General features: G+C 42.1%; 1 protein-coding gene and 1 pseudogene across 2 annotated transcripts; both read left to right on the top strand.

The window, feature by feature from the left end:
- LOC139374592 (NACHT, LRR and PYD domains-containing protein 3-like) overlaps positions 1 to 2,734 on the top strand; it is a 47,011-nt pseudogene extending 44,277 nt beyond the window's left edge.
- Positions 2,735 to 3,368: 634 nt separating this feature from the next.
- On the top strand, positions 3,369 to 9,908 carry LOC139374601 (NACHT, LRR and PYD domains-containing protein 1 homolog). Of its 2 annotated transcripts, none has more exons than XM_071115623.1 (8): positions 3,369 to 3,844; positions 3,977 to 4,191; positions 4,378 to 4,637; positions 5,300 to 5,434; positions 5,579 to 5,711; positions 5,813 to 5,920; positions 6,308 to 6,590; positions 7,571 to 7,830. In XM_071115623.1, the coding sequence occupies exons 1-8, from the start codon at positions 3,621 to 3,623 to the stop codon at positions 7,575 to 7,577; spliced, it is 1,365 nt and encodes a 454-aa protein (XP_070971724.1). In that variant the 5' UTR covers positions 3,369 to 3,620; the 3' UTR covers positions 7,578 to 7,830. The 2 variants fall into 2 exon arrangements, with proteins under 2 accessions (XP_070971724.1, XP_070971725.1); XM_071115624.1 differs by having other exon boundaries at positions 3,371 to 3,844; positions 5,813 to 5,842; positions 7,571 to 9,908.
- Positions 9,909 to 14,856: the final 4,948 nt, after the last annotated feature.

Genomic DNA, 14,856 nt, shown 5'->3' with positions numbered 1-14,856 from the left:
AGCTAGTCAGTTAGATTAGTAGTAATGGTGACAGAGCTAGTCAGTTAGATTAGTAGTAGTTAGATTAGTAGTAATGGTGGCAGAGCTAGTCAGTTAGATTAGTAGTAGTTAGATTAGTAGTAATGGTGGCAGAGCTAGTCAGTTAGATTAGTAGTAGTTAGATTAGTAGTAATGGTGACAGGTGGCAGAGCTAGTCAGTTAGATTAGTAGTAGTTAGATTAGTAGTAGTGGTGACAGAGCTAGTCAGTTAGATTAGTAGTAGTTAGATTAGTAATAGTTAGATTAGTAGTAATGGTGGCAGAGCTAATCAATTACATTAGTAGTAGTTAGATTAGTAGTAGTGGTGACAGAGCTAGTCAGTTAGATTAGTAGTAGTTAGATTAGTAGTAATGGTGGCAGAGCTAGTCAGTTAGATTAGTAGTAGTTAGATTAGTAGTAATGGTGGCAGAGCTAGTCAGTTAGATTAGTAGTAGTTAGATTAGTAGTCATGGTGGAGGAGCTAGTCAGTTAGATTAGTAGTAGTGGTGACAGAGCTAGTCAGTTAGATTAGTAGTAGTTAGATTAGTAGTAGTTAGATTAGTAGTAATGGTGACAGGTGGCAGAGCTAGTCAGTTAGATTAGTAGTAGTTAGATTAGTAGTAGTGGTGACAGAGCTAGTCAGTTAGATTAGTAGTAGTTAGATTAGTAGTAATGGTGGCAGAGCTAGTCAGTTGGATTAGTAGTAGTTAGATTAGAAGTAATGGTGACATAGCTAGTCAGTTAGATTAGTAGTAGTGGTGGCAGGTGGCAGAGCTAGTCAGTTAGATTAGTAGTAATGGTGACAGGTGGCAGAGCTAGTCAGTTAGATTAGTAGTAGTTAGATTAGTAGTAGTGGTGACAGAGCTAGTCAGTTAGATTAGTAGTAGTTAGATTAGTAGTAATGGTGGCAGACCTAATCAGTTAGATTAGTAGTAGTTAGATTAGTAGTAATGGTGGCAGAGCTAGTCAGTTGGATTAGTAGTAGTTAGATTAGAAGTAATGGTGACATAGCTAGTCAGTTAGATTAGTAGTAGTGGTGGCAGGTGGCAGAGCTAGTCAGTTAGATTAGTAGTAATGGTGACAGGTGGCAGAGCTAGTCAGTTAGATTAGTAGTAGTTAGATTAGTAGTAGTGGTGACAGAGCTAGTCAGTTAGATTAGTAGTAATGGTGACAGGTGGCAGAGCTAGTCAGTTAGATTAGTAGTAGTTAGATTAGTAGTAGTGGTGACAGAGCTAGTCAGTTAGATTAGTAGTAGTTATATTAGTAGTAATGGTGGCAGAGCTAGTCAGTTAGATTAGTAGTAGTTAGATTAGTAGTAATGGTGGCAGAGCTAGTCAGTTAGATTAGTAGTAGTTAGATTAGTGGTCATGGTGGAGGAGCTAGTCATTTAGATTAGTAGTAGTAGTGGTGACAGAGTTAGTCAGTTAGATTAGTAGTAGTTAGATTAGTAGTAGTTAGATTAGTAGTAATGGTGACAGGTGGCAGAGCTAGTCAGTTAGATTAGTAGCAGTTAGATTAGTAGTAGTGGTGACAGAGCTAGTCAGTTAGATTAGTAGTAGTTAGATTAGTAGTAATGGTGGCAGAGCTAGTCAGTTACATTAGTAGTAGTTAGATTAGTAGTAATGGTGGCAGAGCTAGTCAGTTAGATTAGTAGTAGTTAGATTAGTGGTCATGGTGGAGGAGCTAGTCAGTTAGATTAGTAGTAGTAGTGGTAAAAGAGTTAGTCAGTTAGATTAGTAGTAGTTAGATTAGTAGGAGTTAGATTAGTAGTAATGGTGGCAGAGCTAGTCATTTAGATTAGTAGTTGTTAGATTAGTAGTAGTTAGATTAGTAGTAATGGTGGCAGAGCTAGTCAGTTAGATTAGTAGTAGTTAGATTAGTAGTAATGGTGACAGAGCTAGTCAGTTAGAATAGTAGTAGTTAGATTAGTAGTAATGGTGGCAGAGCTAATCAATTAGATTAGTAGTAGTTAGATTAGTAGTAGTTAGATTAGTCGTAGTGGTGGCAGAGCTAGTCAGTTAGATTAGTAGTTGTTAGATTAGTAGTAGTTAGATTATTCGTTGTGGTGGCAGAGCTAGTCAGTTAGATTAGTAGTAGTTAGATTAGTAGTCATGGTGGCAGAGCTAGTCAGTTAGATTAGTAGTAGTTAGATTAGTAGTAGTGGTGACAGAGCTAGTCAGTTAGATTAGTAGTAGTTAGATTAGTAGTAATGGTAGCAGAGCTAGTCAATTAGATTAGTAGTAGTTAGATTAGTAGTAATGGTGGCAGAGCTAGTCAGTTAGATTAGTAGTAATGGTGGCAGAGCTAGTCAGTTAGATTAGTAGTAATGGTGGCAGAGCTAGTCAGTTAGATTAGTAGTAATGGTGGCAGAGCTAGTGTGTTTTGATGTGTTCTGTTGGACCTACAGACAGTTAGATTAGTAGTAGTGGTGTGTTTTAATGTGTTCTGTTGGAACACCAGAGACCATGGTGGAGAGAGTTGTATCAAGTCTGGACCTGAGGACACCAGAGACCATGGTGGAGAGAGTTGTATCAAGTCTGGACCTGAGGACACCAGAGACCATGGTGGAGAGAGTTGGATCAAGTCTGGACCTGGGGACAACAGAGACCATGGTGGAGAGAGTTGTATCAAGTCTGGACCTGAGAAATGTGAGTTAACTGATAATTGTTTTTAACTCAAAATAGTTTTAAAGCATTCATTATACTTGAGTCCCAGACAAGGAGCACAATCATTATCTATTTGGTCAAAACAAACTTGAATGTAGAGTCAGCGATATGACATAGATGCACAAAGTAAACAGCATAGTGGGTCAATTTCTAGAACAACTAAGAGTGTTGGAGCGCTAAACTTCTCTGCTGTTTTGGTCCCGTGGCGAACACTCACCCTCTCCGCTGTAAGAGAGTGAAAAGGACCGGTGCACATGGCAGTTACTGTGTGTGACTGTGTGAGAGAGAAGTCGGGCATCTTGCTCATCACAATATCTGTGGTGCTGCTCGTACAACCTCATTTATCTGACTCTACCTTTAAACTCTCATCCTAGAATCTACCAGAAATCAGACCCCCAACATCTACAAAACATGGACCTGAACGATGTTGTTTCCTGCTTCCACAAACATTAATTAATATAACACTAATGTCAGATTATGGTATGCTAATGAGTGGATATTCTGAGACTGTTGATCACTTATATTCATTTATATTACAAGTCTATTTAATAATTATTAATTCATTATTACATGAGATTGTCCATTTTAAATAACAACTACTTTTGACTTCAGGGATTCCTCAGAGCTGTAAGACTTGTGACCACGTTGAGGTAAGTCATAATGTCAATTCTTACTTTTACATACCTGCAGGAGTCAGGCACAGACTCAAAGCCAGGTGTGTACTGACCAACCATTCATACTGGGATATAGACAGTCCTGTGTTCTGCTTTAGTAATATAAACACAGTCTCAAAGCCAGGTGTGTACTGACCAACCATTCATACTGGGATATAGACTCCTGTGTTCTGCTTGTAGTCATGCAGGATTTTAGCTGTTGTCATATTTTGTCATTTAACAGTTTAATTGGATAAATACGTTAAATTAGTTACTTTGGTTAATGGGCCAGTTTCCCAGACACAGATTAAGTCTGGTCCTGGACCTTAAAGAACTTTCTATTGAAACTTCCATTGAGCATGCTTTAAGTCCAGCACTAGACTCAATCTGTGTCCAGGAAACAGGCCCCATATGTATTACTGACATGCTTGTCCTTGTTCAGGACTCCACACACTGGCTTCAGATTGAACCCTTGACTTCCACTGTCCAGGGAGTGACAATGTTCAGGTAAAATAACTACTTTTAACATTTCATTCCACTTGCTAGTGTATTTCCCCATTACCTTTGGGAATAGTCTTCTAATCCAACCTCTCCATTTGACCATTGACCCTCTCTACCACATATTGTTGTTGCCCTCAGACACAGGACACCCAAAGGGAGTTATGAGTGCACAGTGTCTGGGCTCCGCTGGCTGTGTGAGAGAGATGTCATTCTGAAGTATCACTTCAGGAACTGGGAACCCTACAGTCAACTTCTGAAAGACATGCAGTACACACAAGGTGGTCCATTGCTGGACATCACTATGGAGTTAGGTGAACTGGAGGAAGTTCATCTGCCACACTTTGTCTGTTTAGGTAAAACCATGTAGAAATAGTATTCAGAAAGACATTTCCATGTAACTGAGTTTCACTTCCTCAATTAATTTATAAACTATTCTGGGAGTTTGAGTTTACTGTGATCTGGTACTGCATATTCTTTGTGTTTTAGTTGGATGAATAATACAATATTTGTCTCTGTCTCATTTGTATTGTGTTGTTCAGGGACCAACCCTTCCCTGAGGAATGAGATGAAGATTCTTCATGTAGAGGAACATGGAGTGTCTTTAGAGGAAGTGCATGAAGTCACCAGATTCCATGTTAAGATTCTCCATCCCAAATTCTCAGCTATCGCTGTTATACTGAGCTATATCCTTTCTTGGATCGTAGATGTCCACTGTGACGTGGTCCTCTATATGGCAGTAAAAAAGTCAACAGTCATTTCAAGGCTGTACCTGCTCCTCAGAAACTCCAGTCAGAAAGAGGTGAGCCACTATCACTGAAGTGACAACAGTATGTTGAATCTTACTGAAGGAAAGCTGATAGTTTGTTGAAAATCTCTAGATTACAAAGACAACATGCAGCTCTGTGACAAATCTATTTCTGTCTCATTCAGTTGAAGAGCCAGTAGATGGCACACATACCTCTGGTCGGAGGAGAACCCAATGCCCCTGGGCAGTGAAGGGGACATTGCCCCTGGGCAGTGAAGGGGACATTGCCTCTGGGCAGTGAAGGGGACATTGCCCCTGGGCAGTGAAGGGGACATTTCCCTGTGTAGGGTGCTGTATTTCAGATGGGACATTAAATGGGTGTCCTCTCCATGGTCACTTAAGATGCCATGGTACATATCGTAAGAGTACTTACTGGCTAAACTGGCTAAACTTCCAATCTGACCCTCATACCATCATGGCTACCTAATCATCCTCAGCTTCCAATTGGCTCATTTATCCCCTCTCCCTCTCCCCTGTAACTATTTCCCAGGTCGTTGCTGTAAAAGAGAATCTCTTCTCAGTCAACTTATCTGGTAAAATAATGGTAAATCAATAACGATAGTGTTGACAAAAATGGATTGTCCAGTGAGCTGCATGTTGTGTGAATTATGAGACTACATTGTTGTGACTGACTACTTACATCTCTCATTTTGTAGGCTGTTCGGGAACGGGAGAAAGATCAGGTGTCCCAAGGATATTCTGAATTTCTCCTGCCAAGTCCAAATGGGCCCTTAAAGATGAACAGTTGGTTTGCACTCAAGAATCCCCTCTCCACTTCCATCTATCCAGAGGTGCATTTTTATCAGGCTGAGGACAAGAATCTGTCATATTGTATATGAATTACTAGAATATCATTCTATTTCTCTCTCTCTCTCTCCTACTCTCTCTCTCGCTCTCGCTCTCGCTCTCTCGTTGCACCATATGGCCTCCTACAGAAGATTCAGCTGTTACCTGCAAACACCACACCAAGCTGTTGTAAGATGATAATGGGAAACACAGGGGTGGACATTGAGATGGAGTTAATCGGGGATGATGAGAGGACAGTATGGAAATCAGTGGTATCAAAAGGTAAGAAATACTGGACATGAACAGTATGTCAATCATCAATGTCCTTTTCTAACAGATGCTATTAAAGTGTTTTATGATATTTTATCTTGTTTGTCTTTCAGATGAATACAGCAAAGACTCTCATCCAACACGTAAGTTTGTCTTTGTGGACGAGGTCACAGAGCTAACGTCCCTTCAAGTTGTGATGAAGGACACTGTTGAAGACCTTTGTGAGTCATGTTCAGTGGGGTGATGAAGACCTTTGTGAGTCATGTTCAGTGGGGTGATGAAGGACACTGTTGAAGATCTAACATGAGTCGTGTTCAGTGGGGTGATGAAGGTCTCCATGAGTCTTGTTCAGTGGGGTGATGAAGGTCTTCATGAGTCATGTTCAGTGGGGTGATGAAGGTCTTCATGAGTCTTGTTCAGTGGGGTGATGAAGGTCTTCATGAGTCATGTTCAGTGGGGTGATGAAGGTCTTCATGAGTCTTGTTCAGTGGGGTGATGAAGGTCTTCATGAGTCTTGTTCAGTGGGGTGATAACTGGAGAGAATGTTAGATGTAGAAACAGCTGCTGTTCACCCTAAAGACATATTAATTTCATTCACCCCCCTTCAGCATTAACACTCCCTGGGATTCCTGCTGAGGAGTTTCTGAAGAAACACAGGGCTGAACTCATTCACGGAGTCAAAAACCCAATGCCAATAGCAGATGATCTGTCGTCAAAGAGCATGATTGGTGATGAAGAGTACTCCAGAATAACAGCTGAAACAACTGAACAGGAGCGAATGAGAAAACTACTGAACGCAGTCCTCCCTAAAGGACCAGAAGTGATGGGAGCTTGTCTCAAAGCTCTCAGTGAACATGAACGCCATCTTGTTAAGTACTTGAGTGAATCTAGGTAAGACCGGTTTCTTTTTCTCCCTCCCTTGAATATGTGGAATGATTAAATATAGGACAAATAAAAACATAGCTACTCAGATCAAAGATAAAGTACTTTTCAGAATGGAACCATGTTTTTTTGTGTTGCTGCCTGTAATAAATTACTCTTATTATAGGACCATTATCTCATCATTATCTCAGGTGTATCGTAGGACCATCATCTCATCATTATCTCAGGTGTATCATAGGGCCATCATTATCTCAGGTGTATCATAGGGCCATCATAGGACCATCATCTCATCATTATCTCGGGTCTATCATAGGACCATCATCTCATCATTATCTCAGGTGTATCATAGGACCATCATTATCTCAGGTGTATCATAGGACATCATTATCTCAGGTGTATTATAGGGCCATCATCACATCATTATCTCAGGTGTATCATAGGGCCATTATCCCATCATTATCTCACGTGTATCACAGGGCCATTATCTCACCATTATCTCAGGTGTATCAGGACCATCATCACATCATTATCTCATCATTATCTCAGGTGTATCATAGGACCATTATCTCAGGTGTATCATAGGACAATCATCACATCATTATCTCAGGTGTATCATAGGACCATCATCACATCATTATCTCAGGTATATCATAGGACCATCATCACATCATTATCTCAGGTGTGTCATAGGACCATCATCACATTATCTCAGGTGTATCATAGGACATCATCACATCATTATCTCAGGTGTATCCTAGGACCATCATCACATCACTATCTCAGGTGTATCATAGGACCATCATCACATCATTATCTCAGGTATATCATAGGACCATCATTACATCATTATCTCAGGTATATCATAGGACCATCATCACATCATTATCTCAGGTGTATCATAGGACATCATCACATCATTATCTCAGGTGCATCTCACTCCTCATTCTTCTCCATACTTTCTGATCTCTCCTACATCCTCTGTCTTGTAGCACCTAATCTGAAGATGCTGAGGCCTGTCTCCTAGTATATGGACAACGACACTTCTTCACCTAATCTGAAGATGCTGAGGCCTGTCTCCTAGTCTGTGGACAAAGACACTTCTCCACCTAATCTGAAGATGCTGAGGCCTGTCTCCTAGTCTGTGGACAAAGAACACTTCTTCTCCTAATCTGAAGATGCTGAGGCCTGTCTCCTAGTCTGTGGACAAAGACACTTCTCCACCTAATCTGAAGATGCTGATGCCTGTCTCCTAGTCTGTGGACAAAGACACTTCTCCACCTAATCTGAAGATGCTGAGGCCTGTCTCCTAGTCTGTGGACAAAGACACTTCTCCACCTAATCTGAAGATGCTGAGGCCTGTCTCCTAGTCTGTGGACAAAGACACTTCTCAACCTAATCTGAAGATGCTGAGGCCTGTCTCCTAGTCTGTGGACAAAGACACTTCTCCACCTAATCTGAAGATGCTGAGGCCTGTCTCCTAGTCTGTGGACAAAGACACTTCTCCACCTAGTCTGAAGATGCTGAGGCCTGTCTCCTAGTCTGTGGACAAAGACACTTCTCCACCTAATCTGAAGATGCTGAGGCCTGTCTCCTAGTCTGTGGACAAAGACACTTCTCCACCTAATCTGAAGATGCTGAGGCCTGTCTCCTAGTCTGTGGACAAAGACACTTAAATTATTTTAAATTGTAATGTTTGCTATTCTTTAAAACACGTGTTTTATTCATGTGCTTTTCTATAAACCAATGTGTGTTCATTAAGTGGCCGACTGTACAGATCCTCACTATCAGTAGCTGTAATTTGGCAGTAAGCCCAGACTTGAGAAGGAGATATCTCAGTTTCAAGGTCTCATTTTAGAGCGAAGAAGACTGGTGAGGTGTTGGTCTGTCAAATGTTATGAACCAGTATTGGTCGGTCACATAAATGAAGCAAAACGTTAATGATTCATGAAATTTGCCAAATCATTTAAATATAACTTGTCTGTGTATAGCCATATATAAGACAACTGCTGGGTCTGACCAGGGAGAGCTCCTGATTGACATGTGTACTATGGTACATTGAGTTGGGTCTGACCAGGGAGAGCTCCTGATTGACATGTGTACTATGGTACATTGAGTTGGGTCTGACCAGGTAGAGATCCTGATTGACATGTGTACTATGGTACATTGAGTTGGGTCTGACCAGAGAGAGCTCCTGATTGACATGTGTACTATGGTACATTGAGTTGGGTCTGACCAGGGAGAGCTCCTGATTGACATGTGTACTATGGTACATTGAGTTGGGTCTGACCAGAGAGAGATCCTGATTGACATGTGTACAATGGCACATTGAGTTGGGTCTGACCAGAGAGAGCTCCTGATTGATATGTGTACTATGGTACATTGAGTTGGGTCTGACCAGAGAGAGATCCTGATTGACATGTGTACTATGGTACATTGAGTTGGGTCTGACCAGGTAGAGCTCCTGATTGACATGTGTACTATGGTACATTGAGTTGGGTCTGACCAGGGAGAGCTCCTGATTGGTTTGCACCTTTCCAGCTCATTTCAGATTGACTTCGAGTGTCTGTGTGGAAGAATTTCCACAACATGATTTTGAAAACGCAATTAAGGGGATGAACTGGAATGATCTCTTGTCCTATACAGATGGGGAAGCTGATAGTCAGGCTAGTCAAAGATACACACCACCACGTTGATGTCTTGACCAAAGACCTTCCTTAGATTCTTTACGGGATTACAACTCACTCTGTCTGAAGGAAATTAGGAAATGGACTCACGAAAGGGGGAATCGCTGAGAGGGCAGAGAAGGAACGTGACATCATCGACATGGTGTTGAGAAAAGGAACTGAGTCGTGTTCCAGGATGATCAACCTTCTTGGGGAGCTGGACCCCATATCTTTGTTCACAGCTTCAGATCAACAGTTGTAGTCAACCCCTGGAGGTGGGGAGACCAGGCAGAATAGACGGGCAGGATGGTTCAACATGTTCTGGTTGTCTGTTGCTTTAATTCAGGCTGCCGAAAATGTAAATCAAACATGAACACTAAAATAACGATAAAACTTACGAAAGATCCAATCAAACAGCCTCTCTCCTTCTGCCGCCTCCTGGAATGCCCAATCAAACAGCCTCTCTCCTTCTGCAGCCTCCTGGAAGTGTGGATCTTCTAGCAGGAGGGTCAGTCAGTCCTACACTAGGTACCTAGCTGGACCCCTATCTAGCAGGAGGGTCAGTCAGTCCTAAACTAGATACCTAGCTGGACGCCTGTCTAGCAGGAGGGTCAGTCAGTCCTACACTAGGTACCTAGCTGGACTTCTATCTAGCAGAAGGGTCAGTCAGTCCTACACTAGGTACCTAGCTGGACCCCTATCTAGCAGGAGGGTCAGTCAGTCCTACACTAGGTACCTAGCTGGACTTCTATCTAGCAGGAGGGTCAGTCAGTCCTACACTAGGTACCTAGCTGGACTTCTGTCTAGCAGGAGGGTCAGTCAGTCCTACACTAGGTACCTAGCTGGACTTCTATCTAGCAGGAGGGTCAGTCAGTCCTACGCTAGGTACCTAGCTGGACTTCTGTCTAGCAGGAGGGTCAGTCAGTCCTACGCACATTCAACATAAATATTTTTTATGAATATATTGTACAGTGTTGGCCTGTTAGAGGTTTATGGGATTGGCTGGATATCAACACAACCACCTCAGTCTATCAGCAGCATTCTGTGTTGAAACAGGAAGTCCATTTATATGGAAGTAGAGGAAAGGGTTTACCTCTTATTATAGCTCAATCCTGCCAATAAAAATAAGCAAGACCTAGCAAGAATAAGACCGTGACCTCTGCGATTTTCCTTCAAAAATAAAAGTCCCGCTGTTTGTAAATTTCCTTTTTGTTATTCTTTAAAAATATTTTTTTTCGAAATTCGTAACACTTTAGGAGGAAATAATAGCAGACTTAGAATGTTGTTCAACAATATGAAAACAAGTAATAAAGTGAATCGTCTTTACTGCAGAAATTAGATAATAGCGTTAACAAATATTGTTCACGGGATTAAAAGTAATGATTACTGGACAGTTGTCATGGTAACGGCCGTAATGCAATAACAAAACATGATAATGCTACTTTTAACAATGATAGTAATAACACTATTAATTAATAATAGTTTTATAATAATAAATGTTATAGTTTATTAGTTACATGTGCAGGGAAGCAGATGTAATGGCAGGGTAGAGTGAAAATCTCATGGTAAAAATAATACAAAATAAATAAATAACAATCCACAAAGTCCAGTAATGTATTAAATTAGAGGTGAAGCTATTGTTTAAATACTATAAGGACGGAGATCATGGAAATCCAATGAGAGATGTCTGATCTGCTCTGATGGAAGATTTGTCACCGTTGCATTTCGCAGGGAGTCCGTTTTTACAAACAGGTGGGACTTTTTTTTTAGGAGGAAGTACAGATTGGCTGATCAGATATCGTTTCCCTAAACCAATCTTGTGAGGATATAAGACTTACTTTGAAAGGCAAACCCAAGCCATTCGGGTGCACGTCAAAGTGCTATCCACCCTCGGGTTTTTGGTAACCGGCACTTTTCAGCCGGATGCTCGCGGATCCGCCAGCGGCATCTCACACCCCTCGATGAGACAATGTTGAGGATCTAATCATCAGCAAACGTGTAATATACCATTTATATCATCGCACAACTGATTGAATGGGTTCTTTTCCATCAATGGGTTCCCAAATACGAATGGAGCAATAGACGGCACCAAAATCACCATAAGAGCACCATCCCAAAACGAGTTCAACAAGGCTATGTAATCAGAGAAGACTTATATTCTTAATGTGAAGGTGATGATAGGTAAGTGTAACGGATGTGAAACTGATAGCTAGTTAGCGGTGGTGCGCGCTAAATAGCGATTCAATCGGTGACGTCACTTGCTCTGAGACCTTGCTCTGCAAGGGCCGCGGCTTTTGTGGACCGATGGGTAACTAACTATGCTTCGTGGGTGACTGTTGTTGATGTGTGCAGAGGGTCCCTGATTCGCGAGGGGACGGTCTAAAATGATACTGTTTACATAATGTTATGTGTAAAAGACGCTGCTGAATGTGGTGGCCAGGTAGAAAGCACGACTTGTTCATTCTGCAGAACAGCAAAGTTTGCCTTTCCACCTACAGGAGGGAGCTGTTGAGGACGGATGGCTTATTGGTGAGTATTGACTACTAATATGAAGTATATTTGTCATTGATAAAGAAACTTGAATTGTGCTATTTGTCCTCTCTTTGTTGCTATGTTTTTATTGTTACTCATCAAACCTCGACTGAGTGAGAACCTTTTGTTTGTATTCAATATCTGACACTACCACCTCTATTCAATATCTGACACTATCACCTCTATTCAATATCTGACACTTGCGCCTCTATTCAATATCTGACACTATCACCTCTATTCAATATCTGACACTATCACCTCTATTCAATATCTGACACTTGCGCCTCTATTCAATATCTGACACTTGCGTCTCTATTCAAGCTACAACCGAGATAGTAGAGCTGCGCATCGATTTGACTGGTGTCGTAACGCAGCCGTGTTCCTTCCTCTGACTGCCATCGTCCTCACTGAGCCCAGCCTAACTTCTCCGTGCCGGCAACACTACAGCATCTCCTCGAAGTGAAGCCGCTTTTTGAGCTTCAAACCAGCAGACTAATCCAACTAACATATCATATCATAATATCATCGGTCGTACACATTATCATCATATAGTGTAACGAGCCTGGGTTTCTAAGCGTGGATAGCGACTCTCTGCTTGAGTATGCTTTTGAGGCACAGTCGATAGCGCGCTAGACTTCGGGCTAGAAGGTCGAGGGTTCGAGTCCTGCTCCCTCCCTGCCTGTTTCATTACGTCATATTTTACTATCGCTATATTTCTGTGCTACAGAAATTATATGACACTTCCAAACTCAATCCGAAGCTTTTCTAAATTTTATTCAAGTAGTTGCATCCATTTTATTCAAGTAGTATAATTGCCATTTGCAAGTACCTATTAAAAGTAATATATTGGAATTATTATTTGGAGCTCTCTCACATATAGTAGGTCTACATAGTACACAGAGGTAGACAGTATAACAGTCACACGGAACAAATAAAACAGTTCTAAAATCCTCTATGACGTCCTTTCTTTTCGTTGTGTTCAGCTCCAGGTTGTTTCCGCTGCACATCGCTGTTAGACACTGCGCTTCTTGTCTGTCTATAGGCTGTATCGTCGTTGTTAGTGACGAGACTTATGACGTTTTTAGTCTCAATGGATTCTGAGGACCCCCCTTTTATTATAGTGCTGTGATAATACAGACATACAGCCTCCTTAATATCTAAACATATTATTTGAATGACTGAAGACGGAGAGTTCTGCGTGAAATATGTATTTTATTATTGTCAGTGACATGGCACACAACCATTGGTTGATGCAATGTGACGTGTCAATTGTAGGCGGCCTCGTAGGATTTTCAATGGGCTGGGCTGCAGCGGAGCTCAGCATTTCTTCCGAGTCTCTCTCCCCGCTCAGCTATGCTCGTGTGTAAGGGGTGAAGTTCACAATGGGAGCCGAGACTATCGCACGGTGCCAGTAGAGAGACGTCGATGAAGTGTGTGTCAGTCATGCTGGTGGCTGGCAGCGACGACAGAGCAGAGCGTGACATGCCAGTGTTTTTTCCCGAGGGGATGTGTTTTCTTGGTCTTGGATCCACGGAGTGATGGCAGAATGTTCCATTTATTCTATTGATCTTTCCTTCCCGTCTTATTTCTGACACCATGGCATGATCCAGAGCAGGGCGGTGTAACTGGTTGATTCAAAATCACGGTTATAGTGATCGGAAGAGACACGGAGGATTTTGCAACAAGTGCAAGTAGGAAAACAGTCATTACACCTTTCCCCTTCATAATCAACGCAGTTCTCTCTGGCAGTGTTCAAGCCTCAGCAGCAGTCAATCGGAGTGTTTCTGGCTGATTTGTTCTTCTGATGATGATGGTTGGCAGCTCCCTTCTGGTTTCTTCGGACAGCTCAGTGTCAGTGAATAGAGAGACAGTGCTGGTTTTATAGTGACTTGTATTTCCATTCACTTACAAAAGGGAGACATACATTTCGCCTGTAGATTGGTAGTATGCTTCGTCCGGTAAGGTTAATTTACTCTACCATTTTCTATCCAATACAGCTTGGTTTTCTAGTGACTGACCTGACTTGCCATTTCGGATCCTAATTCATTCGGATAGCCTTCCTAATAAGTGTTATTATAGATATTGAGAGATGATTGTAGCCTACTAGAGCACTGTCGAGTGGGAAGTTTGTCAGACCGAGACACTGAGAATGTAGAGCACAGCCATTCATGCTGGTGGCTGGCAGCGACGACAGAGCAGAGCGTGACATGCCAGTGTTTTTTCCTGGGGGGATGTGTTTTCTTGGTCTTGGATCCACGGAGTGATGGCAGAATGTTCCATTTATTCTATAGATCTTTCCTTCCCGTCTTATTTCTGCCACCATGGCATGATCCAGAGCAGGGCGGTGTAACTGGGTGATTCAAAATCACGGTTATAGTGATAGGAAGAGACACGGAGGATTTTGCAACAAGTGCAAGTAGGAAAACAGTCATTACACCTTTCCCCTTCATAATCAACGCAGTTCTCTCTGGCAGTGTTCAAGCCTCAGCAGCAGTCAATCGGAGTGTTTCTGGCTGATTTGTTCTTCTGATGATGATGGTTGGCAGCTCCCTTCTGGTTTCTTCGGACAGCTCAGTGTCAGTGAATAGAGACACAGTGCTGGTTTTATAGTGACTTGTATTTCCATTCACTTACAAAAGGGAGACACATTTCTCCAGTAGATTAGTAGTATGCTTCGTCCGGGTAGGTCAACTTACTGTCTACTATTTTCTATCCAGTACAGCTTGGTTTTACAGTGACTGACTTGACTTAACATTGGTCGGACAATTCAGCCGTGGTTGGATGTTCTCATGTGAAAGACTCTCGTCCGCGGAGCTACAACCGAGATAGTAGAGCTGCGCATCGATTTGACTGGTGTCGTAACGCAGCCGTGTTCCTTCCTCTGACTGCCATCGTCCTCACAGAGCCCAGCCTAACTTCTCCGTGCCGGCAACACTACAGCATCTCCTCGGAGTGAAGCCGCTTTTTGAGCGTCAAACCAGCAGACTAATCGAGCTAACATAACCGTCACCCTGATTCCTCTGTCCCCTTTTGTTACATATCATAATATCATCGGTCGTACACAACAATATCATCATATC

The sequence above is a fragment of the Oncorhynchus clarkii genome, chromosome 19, assembly GCF_045791955.1.
Source record: "Oncorhynchus clarkii lewisi isolate Uvic-CL-2024 chromosome 19, UVic_Ocla_1.0, whole genome shotgun sequence".
NCBI classification, from domain to species: domain Eukaryota; kingdom Metazoa; phylum Chordata; class Actinopteri; order Salmoniformes; family Salmonidae; genus Oncorhynchus; species Oncorhynchus clarkii.
The sequence above is the reverse complement of the archived record's forward strand: the minus strand, read 5'-3'. Positions and strand labels throughout refer to the sequence as shown.

Bases quoted from the DNA above. Each gene is read 5' to 3' on its own strand.
- LOC139374601 (XM_071115623.1), top strand. From the start codon at position 3,621: ATGGGCCAGTTTCCCAGACACAGATTAAGTCTGGTCCTGGACCTTAAA. The intron at 5,435-5,578 runs GTGCATTTTTAT...GGCCTCCTACAG, and splicing joins CCACTTCCATCTATCCAGAG to AAGATTCAGCTGTTACCTGC. The intron at 5,921-6,307 runs GTGAGTCATGTT...ACCCCCCTTCAG, and splicing joins GGACACTGTTGAAGACCTTT to CATTAACACTCCCTGGGATT.